General features: G+C 38.5%; 2 protein-coding genes across 2 annotated transcripts in view; one reads left to right on the top strand and one right to left on the bottom strand.

Annotated features, from left to right (window-relative positions):
* LOC135690972 (uncharacterized) overlaps window positions 1-15489 on the top strand; it is a 111125-nt gene that overhangs the window by 69316 nt on the left and 26320 nt on the right. The window lies entirely within an intron of this gene.
* LOC148960434 (uncharacterized) lies at window positions 12544-15220 on the bottom strand. Its single transcript, XM_089116012.1, has one exon. The coding sequence runs from the start codon at window positions 14526-14528 to the stop codon at window positions 13326-13328; it is 1203 nt and encodes a 400-aa protein (XP_088972138.1). The 5' UTR covers window positions 14529-15220; the 3' UTR covers window positions 12544-13325.

The following is a 15489-nucleotide window of genomic DNA, read 5'->3' as shown; positions in this document are numbered from 1 at the left end:
TTTTGTACCAAGTTAATTTTCCTTAGGAAATATGTTCTACCCCTACCTAGCGCTTTTTAATCAAATACAAGAAGTTCCTTAGGAATTCCAACACATGGCATGAAGTTGAAAAATTGTACCATTATGTGAAAAAATGTATTGCTTTTGGCGGATTTGATAAAAGACTTGGAACCAAAGTTATCGGAGTATGTAACCATGCTGCGCCCCCCTGAGCCCCTCTCTACCACTACCTCCCTGCCCGCAAATTCTACCTTTGTACGCCCCTGGTATCGATGTTGTGCAAAATCATTTGGATTTAGTGTGAGATCTTGAGATGATATTTGATTATTGCTGTTTGCAAGGTTTATCGTGGATTGTTATACAGTGTCCTCTTTTAGTACTATATATTTCTTTTATGTAAATTGTCCTCGTTAGCTAGCTATCTGGCTAGGGCGCCTTCGACGCCCCTTTGGGGTGAAAATTAATTTCGTCACCCCTGATATTTGGTCGGCAAGGGGGCAATCACCCCCTTCCCCCCCACCTGCCAGCACGCCACTGAAGTGGAGTACTCAACATCGAAATTTATTTTTTAAAAAACAACGTGTGTTGTCAAATTTAGAAAACTCGTACTTAGAACATTTGGGAGTTAATTGGGTTGATATACGTTTGCGTGCTTGATAACAATGTAATACCCAAACCAGGACATGATCAAGAAACTTTTCGTCGCGAAGATAGGATTTTCCATATCTTTTTTAGTTTTAAGAAGTTATTGACTTGGTCTCCAAAAATGTTACGATAACTGATCGTTTTCTTTTGTATTTGTACAGGGCCCTTTTTATATTCGCAAAAATGATCACACTTATTAATATACCGTAAAAGCTTTATTAAGAACCCAAGGGGCTTATTTTTTTCAGTCCTAAAAAGGGGGGAGCTTAAAAGAGAGGGGGCTTATTAAAAATTCGAACCAAATATGTTTTAAAAATGCCTTTGTTCATTTTCATCATGAAAATGTCAAACAAAGGTTCTCAAAAATCTTCACTAGCAGCTTCGAAAGTTTAGTTAATCAATTATAAGGTCCTCATTTTCATCAACATCACCAGGATAAATTGATAATCCTTGGACATCTTCAAATTTCGACAGACTACTAAGTCGCATAAGGAAGTCTTTACGTAGGCCGTATTTAAATGCACACGATCTAATCATCATTATACCCGTCAAGAAACCCACTAAATGCGCATGTTTTTAATGTTGACAACCAAGGCTAAAGAGGGGGGGAATAGAGAGGGGGGCTTATTTAAAATTTTTGTTCGATAAGGGGGGACTTAGGCTCGGGTTATACGTCGTGCTTTTCATGTGCCGAACCAAATTGCTAAATTAAGTACATGGAAAGCTCGACGTTTAACTTCTTGTTGTGCCGAACGGCAGAAGCGCGACATCAAGATAGACGTCGTGCTTTTCATGTGCCCACCCTAATGCATAATTAATTTTCAATAATTTTGAAAGTTAAAACGAGGCTAGGCAAGCGTGGATGACATAAAGAAAAGGGCGCCAACGTTAACTTTCCCAAACCAATGCCTTTTAGAATGAATGTATGAAAGTTTAGCAGCTTCATTTGCAATCATGGCGTCAAATTCACGACCTATAGACGATTGCGAATCTTGTATGAAGCAGACTACCCTGGGTACCAGACTCACTATGTACAAAATAATATATCTGCATAACTTGCGGGGTCCCAAATTGTACAGTATACTGTCTGGAGGAATTAGATGAAGAAACTCAAGGCTGGATTCCATGCAGGAGTGTGGGCTTCTGCTCTGTTTGCAAGGTGCAGCAGTATGAATAATCAAAAGTTGAATCCACATCACCATCAAGGTATGCATTTCATATTCAAGCCTTTTTTATAAATATTTCTCTAATAGGCACCTGTTGTCCTACTTTCAAAAAGAATAAAATTACGACACTTTGAAATCATATTTTTCAAAAGCAATATTCTCTTCTCTGCGAGTTAAGCCATCTTGAAAAATTATTTTGATCGACGTCACGATTAGGCGGAAGGCTCGGCGAATTCGTCCGTGCTCGGAAAATGTTCGGTGGCTAACTTTGACGCTCAATAACCCAAAAACTGTGTTGAATATTTAAAAAATTATAATCTATCAGGTATTTATGCTCGATATGCTTTCATTTGAGGTCAAGTTAATTTTGCGTGTCAGTTCAGCTTTAAAGGGCCTCTCCAGCCAAATTTTGCACTTGCATTTTATTGGCTAATCTAAAGGAGTTGAGCCTGCTGATCACGAATTCGTTATTTGTTTTTCGATATTTTTTACAATTTGTGAGATATAGGCTCTTGCATTTCGATAATTGAATTGAATTAACCGCAAAAATTTTTCGGTTTTGTGACATTGTGACGCAATTTTGACGTCACTGTGCATCTCGGAATTCATGGCGAACGAGAGCCGCACATTGTGACGTCAGAATGTCACCAAACTGATTCGGCTTTTGTCGTTTTTTTCTCGGAAAGGTGCACCTTTGAAGCCCCTATAACTTCTAAACAAATTGAAATTTTGCAAAAACAACGACTTTGCCATAATACATGCACCAGATGGTAACTTCTTAGTTAATAAAAACAAATTTTTTCTTGGCTGGAGAGGCCCTTGAAATAATACAGATGTATGCAATTATGCCGACGATAGAACTTTATTTGCTTGTGATATTGATACTGATAATGCTGTTGCTAGATTAGGACTAGATTCCGCCCATGCAATCAAATGGTTCTCTAATAATTATTATGAAGGTCAATAAAGACAAATATCATCTATTAACATTTGGAAATGTGAGTGATGACTCTGTTTCGGTCAAAATTGGCTGTTGTTCTATTACTAATAGTATTAAAGAAAAATTGTTAGGAGTTACCTTAGACAGCAAAATTTCATTTGAGCAACATATAAGTTATCTATGTCAAAAGGTTAGCAACAAGCTATCTGCTCTGTCACGTATTGCACACTATATGGACCAAAATGAATTAAGGATACTGATGACATCATTCATCAATAGCCAGTTTCAATATGCCCTTTGGCATGGATGTTCCATAGTAGGAAACTAAATTCTAAAATCAACAAACTGCACGACACGAGCGAGCCCTTGGATAACGTATAGAGATCAGAAATGTAACTGTGAAGATCACCTAAGATGTGATAACGGTGTATCTGTTCATCAGAAAAACTTACAGGCATTAATGATAGAAATGTTTGAAACAAAGCATGGCTTAAATCCTCCTTTTATGAAAGAAATATTCTGCCCACAAAATAACCACTAAGACCTCAGAAATGATCGCGATTTTGACTTACCAAGAGTGAGATCAGTCATATATGGCTCGGAAACTGTTCGATATAGGGGTGCACAGTTATGGTGTACACTCCCAGTCTCAATTAGACATTCGACTAATTTGATTGAATTTAGGACCAAAATCAAAGCTTGGGAAGGAAATGAGTGCGAATGCCAATGTAGGCTCTGTCCTTTTCATGCCAACATTGTAAATGAAGAGTTAATAAATAAATTAATGATAGGTATTTTCATGGGCACAAAGAGGTTTATCCATTATTTTTAAGGGCACATACAAAATTTTACATTACAAAATGATTTGAATGCATTACTTGCAGCTGGTATCTCTCGTTTAAAACAGGTTAGCAATTTTTAGTCATACATCTGTAACAATTGATAAAATAAATTGTTTTAACCGACTTATTTACTTGATGATATTGCTTACACCACGAGGTCCTAAGGAATTTTATCACCCTTGCCCCCTCCCTTTTTGTCTCTGGGTAGGTTTTGGCTATCAAAGCCACCCAGCCCCTCTGACACACTTTTTCAAAAAAGCCAAATATAAAGCAATAAACTACCATTAAAGCCTCTTTTTATGCGATTTTAGTCCCTCCCACTTTTTTGGCCCCCCACTTTCAGCGCTTCGCGGTTCCTGATATAGCAGCTCTGTATATGCACACCTTATAAATTGAGTTTCCAATTTCAAATTCAATTTCATTAAATTCAAATTTCATTTCTTTAAGCAAGAATCTTACAGCGTGTATATCATAAATCTATTTACTTATTGTCACAAACATAGAGAAGAATATGGATTATGGATTATAAAGTGAATGTCCATAAATGTTGCCTAGGACACTGAGATGAACCTAAAAGGCTATCGAGCCCAGTGCCTTATTACATACGCTTGTGATTTATTTATTAAAATTAAACAATTTGAATTCCAAAAAATTATAAGCAACAGCTGTTTATAAAAAGAGGCCCTGCATTCAAGGACTTTGAAGGAGTTTTTCCATAAATCTGTTTCAAAGTAAGATAAAAATATGAAATGTGTTGAAAGTACATGATTTGTTACGCTGAAAAAGATAGGATGCAGATCCTAACTGGCAAATGCCCCCTCGAGCTATATTTAGCCTGGGGTACTTTATATTGAGGACTTTGAAGAGGCTTTTCAATGAATCAGCCGCAAAACATGCTAAAAGTATAAAACCTGGGAAAACAACATAGTTTGATAGGCTGAAAATTATAAGATGTAGTTCCAAACTCACAAATTACCCCTTTAGTCATTTTTAGACAGGGGTAATCGATTCAAGGACTTTGTAGAGATTTTTTCATATATCAGTTGCAAAACACATTTACAGCATGGAACTTAGTACAAGAACATTATTTGATACCTTGAAAAGTATAGGTTACTGCCTCCAACTGGCAAGTACCTCTTTAGCTATGATAAGACGGGGGTACTTGATCCCAGGCTTTGAAGAATTTTTTTCCAAAATCAGTTGCAAAACACAATAAAAGCATGAATCGTGCTGCAAGTACATGATGGCTAAAAAGATAGGATGCAGTCCCCAACTGACAAATACCTCTATTGCTTTTTTAAGACAGGTTTACTTGATTCAAGGTTTTAACGGGTTTTGCATAAACCAGTTGCAAACGACTTTAGTAAAGAGCACATGAGAAAAGGCCTCAACAATTGCAAGGCAATTAAAAAGGTTGTTCTAGAAAACTATTTACTCATTGTGCAGCAAAATCATTGATTTGTCGTTATGACCTGGAAATTTTCATTGAGAAAATTCAAAAATGCTTTAGGAATATAATTCCAAGTACATAAAGAAAATTCTATGGATTTCGAGTCCATATCGAATGTATTTTAGGTCGGATTCGAAGTATTTGGCTGCTCCTGGGCCAAGTTTCTTGTGGCGGAACTTCCTCTTTCAAAAGCAAGTATTGTTTTTATTGCACAAGTGAAAGCTGTTCGTACTGCCTTCTAGTCTTGTCCTTGAAATATGAGCCGGCAAGGAGGAGAACCTCTTTGTGAACAAGAGCCTTGAAGGAGTTGAATTCTGTTACACAGTTATTCATGTCTGTTTTTTAAACCATCAGATGGAGCTTGACCTACGTATCGTTTATTTCTCAGCAGCAGCAGCACTCCGTGGTCTGATAAGCAATTATATCGAGATCTTTGTACACAAACGCATCTACATCTATCTCAATAATTGTTGGGGAAATGAGATCTCACTCCTATTGTTTGAGATAAAAGGCTTAATAATTGGTTCGAGCCAATCAACGTCGAGGGGCAGGTACGCATGCGTATTCTAACGAGTTATCCCTACAAAATCCCTGGCCATCCTTTACAACCAAAGCCAGGGAACATAACGAGATCTCGGAAATATATCGAGAATAGTAATTTTAGCAACTAGAACAAGTTTTATCAATTTCTGAGGAGTTTTACGAATATAATTTAGGGATGTTTTTTCGCTGATTCTTCAATTAGGGGTTTCTTCGGAGCTTACTAATATATGTTGTTAAACGGGAAGATCAAAATTTGAAGCTTTTCTCTTTAAATATTTGAATAATTGAGTTGAAGGTATGTTTTCTGTTGTTTTTAGCTGATTAAGTTGCCTTAACATGGCTCTAGTGTAGGAAGTCAGTTCAAATAAGGTTGTGTTGTTTACATCGATTGTCTGATCTACGTGAACATAAAACTCTCGATCTTTTTCTTACCTTTGGAAGTAAAGCGAGCCTGAAAACAACGAAATACATAAATAAATAGAAATTCCAGACAGGTTTTTCTCTGCTATGATCAAACTCTTTAGGTCTATGTGAACGATTTGCTCTACCCTCACTTAAAGATATTTTCAGTGCTACCACGCACAATATAACATTTCAATCTACAACCTTAAAAATTTCTACCTACGCACAACCTACGCAGCAACTCAATTTTCTACCCACAATCCTCCACGGATTTTGAAAAAAGCCTATTTTTACCTACGGAAGGGGTTCGGCGGTCTCTGTTTAATGCTGTAGCTTGATGTTGGCGATGGAGGCATCGCATGATGACAAAGACGAATAAAGTCTCAATTTAGGCGTAGTGTAGACAGCGCATTATGGGCGCAGCGAATTAAATTCAATTAGATGCGCTCAAAATGCGCCCGTAGAGCGCTTCAATTAATGTTTGCTTTTAGACAGCGAAGCGAATTGAACTGATGCATATTTTGATTCATAACGCACTGATAATGCGCCCAAGTGAGCGCATTATGAGCGAATTCAATTATTTGCTTCGCTCTCGGATTTAGTCAGCGAATTAAGAGCGCATTAAATTGACACTCGCAATATTTTATGGTCAATAATTGAATTCGCTGCGCCCTAAAGCGCTGTCTAAACTTGAGTCCTAATTTTTTTGCTCATCAATATTGAAGACAAGGTTACTCATATTTACTTTTGGGCCATTTAAAAGAGAATCTTCATTTATCTCAGCTGGACGAGGATCTTTCTCTTTAAGAACATTTATGACTTCTCTATCCAATTGCACATCATTAAGAGGTCGAATTGCATTTACTTTTTTTCTATCATCAGCTTTGAGAACATTTTGCTGAAATCTCCCTTGTTTTTTTTCTGCTTCAAACTTTCCTGGATCCTACGGCATTTCTCTGTCAGCTGTTGTAAACCTCCACCCTTCAGCATTTCAGTACGTGTGATGTCAGTACGTGTGCCAAGGATGATGGAGTGATCATTGGCCAAGGATGATGGAGTGATCATTGGCCAAGGATGATGGAGTGATCATTGGCCAAGGATGATGGAGTGATCATTGGCCAAGGATGATGGAGTGCTCATTGGCCAAGGATGATGGAGTGGTCATTGGCCAAGGATGATGGAGTGATCATTGGCCAAGGATGATGGAGTGATCATTGGCCAAGGATGATGGAGTGATCATTGGCCAAGGATGATGGAGTGGTCATTGGCCAAGGATGATGGAGTGATCATTGGCCAAGGATGATGGATTGATCATTGGCCAAGGATGATGGAGTGGTCATTGGCCAAGGATGATGGAGTGGTCATTGGCCAAGGATGATGGAGTGATCATTGGCCAAGGATGATGGAGTGATCATTGGCCAAGGATGATGGAGTGATCATTGGCCAAGGATGATGGAGTGATCATTGGCCAAGGATGATGGAGTGATCATTGGCCAAGGATGATGGAGTGATCATTGGCCAAGGATGATGGAGTGATCATTGGCCAAGGATGATGGAGTGATCATTGGCCAAGGATGATGGAGTGGTCATTGGCCAAGGATGATGGAGTGATCATTGGCCAAGGATGATGGAGTGATCATTGGCCAAGGATGATGGAGTGATCATTGGCCAAGTATGATGGAGTGAACATTGGCCAAGGATGATGGAGTGGTCATTGGCCAAGGATGATGGAGTGATCATTGGCCAAGGATGATGGATTGATCATTGGCCAAGGATGATGGAGTGGTCATTGGCCAAGGATGATGGAGTGATCATTGGCCAAGGATGATGGAGTGATCATTGGCCAAGGATGATGGAGTGATCATTGGCCAAGGATGATGGAGTGATCATTGGCCAAGGATGATGGAGTGCTCATTGGCCAAGGATGATGGAGTGGTCATTGGCCAAGGATGATGGAGTGATCATTGGCCAAGGATGATGGAGTGATCATTGGCCAAGGATGATGGAGTGATCATTGGCCAAGGATGATGGAGTGGTTATTGGCCAAGGATGATGGAGTAATCATTGGCCAAGAATGATGGATTGATCATTGGCCAAGGATGATGGAGTGATCATTGGCCAAGGATGATGGAGTGATCATTGGCCAAGGATGATGGAGTGGTCATTGGCCAAGGATGATGGAGTGGTCATTGGCCAAGGATGATGGAGTGATCATTGGCCAAGGATGATGGATTGATCATTGGCCAAGGATGATGGAGTGATCATTGGCCAAGGATGATGGAGTGATCATTGGCCAAGGATGATGGAGTGGTCATTGGCCAAGGATGATGGAGTGGTCATTGGCCAAGGATGATGGAGTGATCATTGGCCTTTGTTGATCCAACAGGCTTCTGCAATAATAGCTGTTAGAAAACATGAAGACTCTGCGGAGGACATATTGTAAATAATGAGCATTGTTTAGTTTATTTCCGTGATGTATATGAAGGGATTTATTCGAGGTTGGGGGACTTTCGTTGATGGGACTTTTGATTGATAGGACTTTGATTGTTGGATTGCTTGAATGCAGATGGTTTTGTTGATCGATTGGAACACGAACGCGTGTATAGAATAAAAGTTGATTATGTTTCGCGAATATATGGATATTGTTTAGTAATCGGTTATGTTGGAATCTAGATTGAAGATTCATTGTTTACAAATACCACCGATTGAGAGAACCTTGGAATTATAACCAGTTTGTTTTCCTCTTGTTGATCTTGAACTGAATTTATCGTACGGGAACATTGCTCGGTTTAATTATTCCGGCAGAAATAGTTTATTTGGCAATGTTATCCATCAATAGCATTGGCATAATCACGAATACTTTCAGTGCTATTGCTTGACTGTCCGAGTCCATGTTAAATTTACTCAACCAATCTGTCTGTATTTCTATCAGCCCTTCGCTTGCCTTCCCTAAGCGTATTTTGAACAGGTTTTTTTCCAAAATACTTCTTCCTCGTATACTGTAGCAATGAGCTCCTCGAACGTGGAGCCTTCAGTATTGTAGATCGGCCTGCAGGGTATCCAATTCACAGGTTAAAATTGGGGATATTTGGAAGAAAAGCGGCTTTCTCTATATAATCAAGTGTTTGAGTTTCCATTGGCCCCCTGACTCCATCCTCTGCAGGTGCATCCTGATTTTTTTCATCTTTGGCATCTCTGTTGAGTCCATCTTTAAGTACAGGCCCAAATTTAACATTTAGGCCAACTTTTAGAAACAAAATTTGGGCATCAGCCTCATAGTCTTCCCATCAGTTACCAAATAAAAGGACAATTTCAAAAATTGTCTTTCCCTTCTTCACAATTTCTAGTGGATATGTCCCAATACCAACTTCTGATAGTTCTTTCTTTCAGCGAGTGTATCACAGCAATTACAGGCTCATTTCACCATTGTGTCAGCCACCTTTTTGGCCTTCGAATCGTCTGCTACAAAGTTGAGTGTTTCCATCAGATGATCTAAGAAGTTAAGCGGCAAATTTCTTCTCGCTATCAATGCGACAGTACTAAGTTCTGCTTTGATTTTATCGGCGTTCTTTACCTCGAAAAAGGTGTTCAGCGATTTATTCGTTTTTACGTTCTTTGCCAATTTGACGTGAAGTGCTGTTTTTGTATGGGCAATTATTTCTGACTTTCCAGCAGCCAGATTCTTGTCACAGAAACGACAATGAGCTTTACTGGAACCTTTTCTGGAAGCATTCAACCAGTTGCGAGCCCAACTTTCATTCTCCAAATCTTTCCTGTATCTTTGCGCTCTGTATTTTTTACCCTCGTCTTTAGGCATTTTGGATTCAGCGAGAGTTTTTTCGCGCATGCGTTGCCAAAACGAGGATAGCATGTAAAACAATAAGCACGAACAAAGCACATCGATAAAAACAGCACAATAATGCGAGATAGGACTAGGAAAACAAAAATTCAACGATCCGAAAAAGAATAAAACTAGTACCTTGCCCTGTATATGTTGCTTCATAACTGAAAAATACTGTTATCAATGGCAGTTTCGCATCTCACAACTGCAGTAAGCCTGTAGTATTGATAATAATAATAATAATAATCAATTTATTTAAAGTTGGCGCTACATAGCTATTTACAAAGAAATGAGCTAATCCAAGCCAACTGTTAAAACTACTACATCAACTAAATACATACGAGATTAAATACATAAAATTTTAAATACAAAATGATCCATTAAAAAACTATAAAAACCTGAGCTATTTAAAAGATAGAATTACAAAAAACCAAGCTGTGGCACGAACGTCCTACATAGTTTGCATGTACAGTCTGTGCCATTCCAGCTTTTAATTTCTTTCTTAAACTCATTAATAGATTGAGCATTCCTTATGTGCTGAGGTAAAGAGAGCCAAAGACGCTGCCCTCTATATTTGATAGTTTCGGTTCCATAAATGGTTGTTCTTACTCTTGGTACCATAAATTCATTATTATTTCTCAAATTATAAACAGCATGACGCTCGCAGAAAATCTCCCTCATAAAAGGAGGGTTGATATTTCCCTTTGTTTTAAACATTTCACTCATAAGATTTCGCAGGTGTTTTACATGAATATTTACCGAGCCATCATTTTCTAGCAGAGTGTTAAAGCTAGAATCATAGTTTTTGTATGCAATTCTCAGAGCTCTTTCGTGTATTCTATTAATCTGACTATTCAAGTGCCTACTGTGGAACATCCAGACTAGTGGACAATATTCGAATTGGCTAATTACAAATGCTCTCATTAAGATTTCAAGTTTATTAGCGTCCATGTATCCAGATATGCGAGCGAGGGCGGTGAGTTTGCTACCAGCCTTCTTACATAACTTACTGATATGTGTCTCAAAACTGAGTTTTTTGTCTATCACAACACCTAGTAGCTTTTCCTCTTCCGAGTTTTCTATGATAGAATCTCCTACATTAACTTTAACCTGTTGATTAGAACTTTTGCCAAGAATAAGTAAATGACATTTGTTTGTATTCAACTTCATAAAGTTATCAGCGAACCATTGGATAGTTATACTTGAGTTATTCTCTAGCCTTGCAATTACATTATTGAGATTTTAATCGCACGCATATAGAGTTGTATCATCCGCGTAATTGCAGATATCCGTATCCATTAAGGAGAGAAGTAAGTCATTTATGTAGATGTTAAAGAAGAGGGGACCAAGAACTGATCCTTGCGGAACACCAAGGAACAGTTGTTTGTAGGTACTGAATGATCCATTAATCTTAACTCTCTGATGCCTATTTTCCAAGTAGCTGTTAACAAGACACAGTGCTTCATGGCTGAATCCGTAAGCATCTAGTTTTGCTATAAGGAGGTCATGTTTAATACAATCAAAGGCTTTCGAGAGATCATAAGGATTGCGCCAACATTTTCTCCCCTGTCTAAGCTTGCTTTCCATTTTTCAAGCATTCGAATTAATGCGTGCTGCACATTGTACCCTTTACGAAAACCACATAAAAGTGACGATAAATAAGATTGCATATAATCAATAATCTGTTTATCCATAAGTCTCTCAAAAACCTTTGAAACAGTTGGTAATACACTAACCGGTCTGTAATTTTTCTTATTGGTTTTCTCCTCCGATTTGTGGAGGGAAGTGACATCTGCTAGTTTTAATAGGTCAGGAAAGACACCATTTTGAATGCAGTTATTGAAAATAAGCTGCAACGATTCGGAACAAATGTCAGAGCTATTTTTCAGCACTCTCGCGGGTATATTTCCAAAGGTTGTTGCTTTTTTAGGATTAAGCCCCTCAATTTCAGAGTGCATCTGTTCCACAGTAACCTCTTGGAATTTAAAGTAGCCGTTAATTCGAGCAAAACTGCGAATTTTCCTAATGCTAGGGTGTTTTGAATATTTCATTATAGCCTTTTCTATAGGATCTGATAAACCATTTGTACTTATGGTAACCTCCCTGTTCCCTGTCAGACCTAATGAGTCAGTAATCGATATAAAATACTCGTTCATGGCTTCTGCAACTTCCTTATCATTGGAAATCATCCTATTATTATCGATAAGGGTAATATTTGAGTTCGATCGACTTTTATCGGAAAGGACAGGTTTTACAGTTTTCCAAAATTTCTTGTTGTCTGTAATATCAGAAGTATTCAAATTTTTATAGAAATTTCTTTTTTCCGTTCTAAATAATTTGACACACAAATTACGCTGTCGACGAAACGCTTCCCAATGTTCAGCTGTGCGGTTTTATTATATCTATTTTTCAACCTAGAGCGCAGCATAGTAGCTTTACGAAGAACTCGATTCATGAAGGGACCATCATTGGCCCTTGCGTATTTTTTCTTCATCGGTGCATGCTTATCAAGTACCTTCTCAAAGCAATTTTGAAAAGAACTGTTGTCTAAATCAGTTGTTTTAATGCTAGCCAACTCTTCCTCAAGTTCTCGTTTGAAAGTCTGCTCCGAAAATTTCTTATATTCTCTATAGTTAATAACAGTAGGTCCAGCCTTTTGGTACGTCGTTTTCAAAACTGTGACTATCCTTTTGTGAAAGTCAGAGAGACCTGTCTCGGTAGTGGTGGTATGTTGGAAGCTCCTATATCTGTTGGTTAAGATTAGGTCAATACACCGTGGATTGTCAGCCTTGAAACAGGTTGGCTCCTTCACCAGATTTCTGAGGTCATAGCTATTCATAAAAGTACGAATCTGTTGACCTGTCTCTACTGTATTAAAATCCCCAAGTAATAAAAATTTGTCATATTTTTCGCTGTGATGATAAACTGCTTTGCCAAGATTTTCGAAAAAGTGATCTTGTGATTGGGACGGTGGTCGGTAAACACTGAAAAGAGCCCACTTATTCCCCCTTAAATTGATTTCAAAACAAATACATTCAATGTCAAGATCAAATTTAAATGACTTTAACTGCTTCATTGTGATGTCACTTTTCACATAGACCAACAGACCGCCACCCTCACAATTTCTGTCAAGCCGTAGTGGATCAGCATAACCTTCAATATTGAATTGTCCCTTTGGGAATGAATCATCAATTTTTGTTTCGGCGACCATTAGAATGTCAAGATTCTGTGAAACTATCGCTTTTATTGCATCAAATTTATTTCTAATGGAATTTATATTTAGATACCCAATAGTCATACGACCTATGTTCTTTAAACGCAGATTATGTAATGCTGATTTTGCATCACTGTCGTCGGTGGTGTCATGTAGGTCATGCGCAGTAGTTCCAGCAGTAACTGCTGGGGCGTTACAAATACTGGCGCTGGATAGATCAGGCTTCCCAGGTTCTATGCCGATGGGAAGCTCTTTGTATGGTTTTACCCCCTCGATTTCTAGTCAATATCCTAGATTATAAATAAAATTGTTAGCTAAAAGCGTGTTTCCACGGTCATTTAGATGTAGCCTGCTACGGTTAAGGTGTATGCTTGGATCTATATTCGAATTGTCAATGAATTTCAAGTTCTTGCTTATACATATTTGCTTCAGCAACTTGTTTACCTCAGTGGCCTTTCCATTTAACGAGTCGCCCCGGGGTACCAACCCTGAAATCATGACCGAGTTACTCCTGGTTTTCAATGTTCTAGCTAATTCGAAGATATCTCTAGCGATGTTGCAGGCAGGTTGGGATCTTCTCAAATCGTTCGTACCACAGTGAAGAATGATTGTCTTCGGATTCTTTTTTATCGTTGGGCAAACGTAACTGTTCATACAATCCACTGTTGCTCCTGAGAATGACTTAACATAAACATTTCGGTCATTCTTGATTGCTTGCTTCATTTTGAATCCTTGAATATTTTTTACCATGGAATCGCCGATGATAGTAATACAATCCTGGGCTCGTTTTGGCTGTTGGTCTTGATCAATAACACGATGGAGATCCTTTTGCCTTGATGGCATTCTTTCCAAATCTTTGCGAATAACTCTTTTGTTCCTTGCCGTAACTTTATTAGATTCTTGTGACTTTACTGGAGACTTTACTGTATAAAAATGATCTGAAGCAGTATCATTCAGTTCCAACGATGACAGCAGGTCAAATTTGTTCGATAGCGGTGGAAAATCCTCATAACTTGCATGCCAGTCGCATTCACTAGATGGCCTCTTTTCCTTGCTTGTTCTTCTGATTCCAGCTCTCTTGGGGATGATTTGTCTCCATTCATTGCCTTTGTCTGTGTAAGGTCCTGCATTAATCTTGCATTCGCTACCTTTGTCTTCGTTTCGATTGTTAGTCCTGCCATTTTCCATGTTTGTGAGCAAACTTGAAAGTAGATTGTTCTTTTTTTGAATTTCTGATTTGAGAAAATCCACCTCCCTTTCTAACCTTTCAATAAGCACTTTCTCATTATTTGCTTTTTCCAGATATTTTCCTTCCAGATTGGCCATGATCTTGTTTGCGAGACGTAGCTCCCTTTGTTCAAGCTCGGCACGAATGAAGTCCATGATGGTCGAGGGAGGGCTGTCATGGCGGGGTGCAAAAACACTTTCCCGCTGTTTCTCCTCTTCTTTCCTTTCGACATTACTGTCTTGAGTCTCGTTCTCCATTATAGAAGAGTTTTCATCCACAACCAAGTCAGATATGAAGAATGAGTGCCTCTTCTTCTTGACCTTTCGGAAAATAATTCCCTTGGCTTCGAGTTGATCTACAGTGTCAGCCACGTCGGTGTGATTTAGGCCATGCCTCTAGTTCACAAAACTTGTGATGGCGAATTTGTCTGGTCTCTTCTTTAATTTTTCTCTGATATAATTGATTGCATGTGTGATTAGTTCATCACTACAACTCATCTCGATAGATCTCTTTGGTAAGTATCGTTGATCTTAGAAGAACTTGCTGAGCGATGAAAAACACGTCCTACAACTGGCTCGAGATGATTATTAGATAACACGGAGTTCTTGAGAAATTCCCGATAAATAGAAACTAAAATGCTAAAGTAGTCCAATCCTAAAAAAATTTGATTCTAAAATGCTTGCCGTGGATCCTGCTACAATGAGAACGGACTTGGGTGAAAAATTCTGAATACTATTTATTATTTTTAGATATTTGATTACAACTTTTGAAAATCACTTTTACACGTAGTGCTCTCTCGCCTTACACAATCCAGGATATAAACTCTAATGGAATTGTGAAGGACATAGACATTTTTAGAATATGGTCAGCCACAAAACGCTACATATGAAGTTTTATAACGGAAAATTGCCACGTGAAAATGCCCACTTTTTTCCAAATTTCTAGGGGTCTGGTCACCAAAAAGTTTCTCCTCTTTGCCCCACTGATCTTCCATCCCTGGCTACGCCATCGCTTGTTATTTTCTTTACTTTAAAGTTCTTTACAGTAAAATCAGACAGTAGAGAGCGCTTGGCACACCAATTACTATCCCAGGGTGCTATTATTTCAATTCTTCTGGACCACTATCTTAAAAAGCTCAATAGTCTTTGATCTACTGTGCAGAGGAATCTACCTACGAACATCTTCAACTTCACCATCAAATATCTGAACAATACTCTC

Source organism: Rhopilema esculentum, chromosome 4, assembly GCF_057945365.1.
Source record: "Rhopilema esculentum isolate cy_ngs chromosome 4, ASM5794536v1, whole genome shotgun sequence".
In the NCBI taxonomy this organism is placed as follows: Eukaryota; Metazoa; Cnidaria; class Scyphozoa; order Rhizostomeae; family Rhizostomatidae; genus Rhopilema; species Rhopilema esculentum.
Note: the sequence above shows the minus strand (reverse complement) of the source record. Positions and strands in the feature narration are given on the sequence as shown.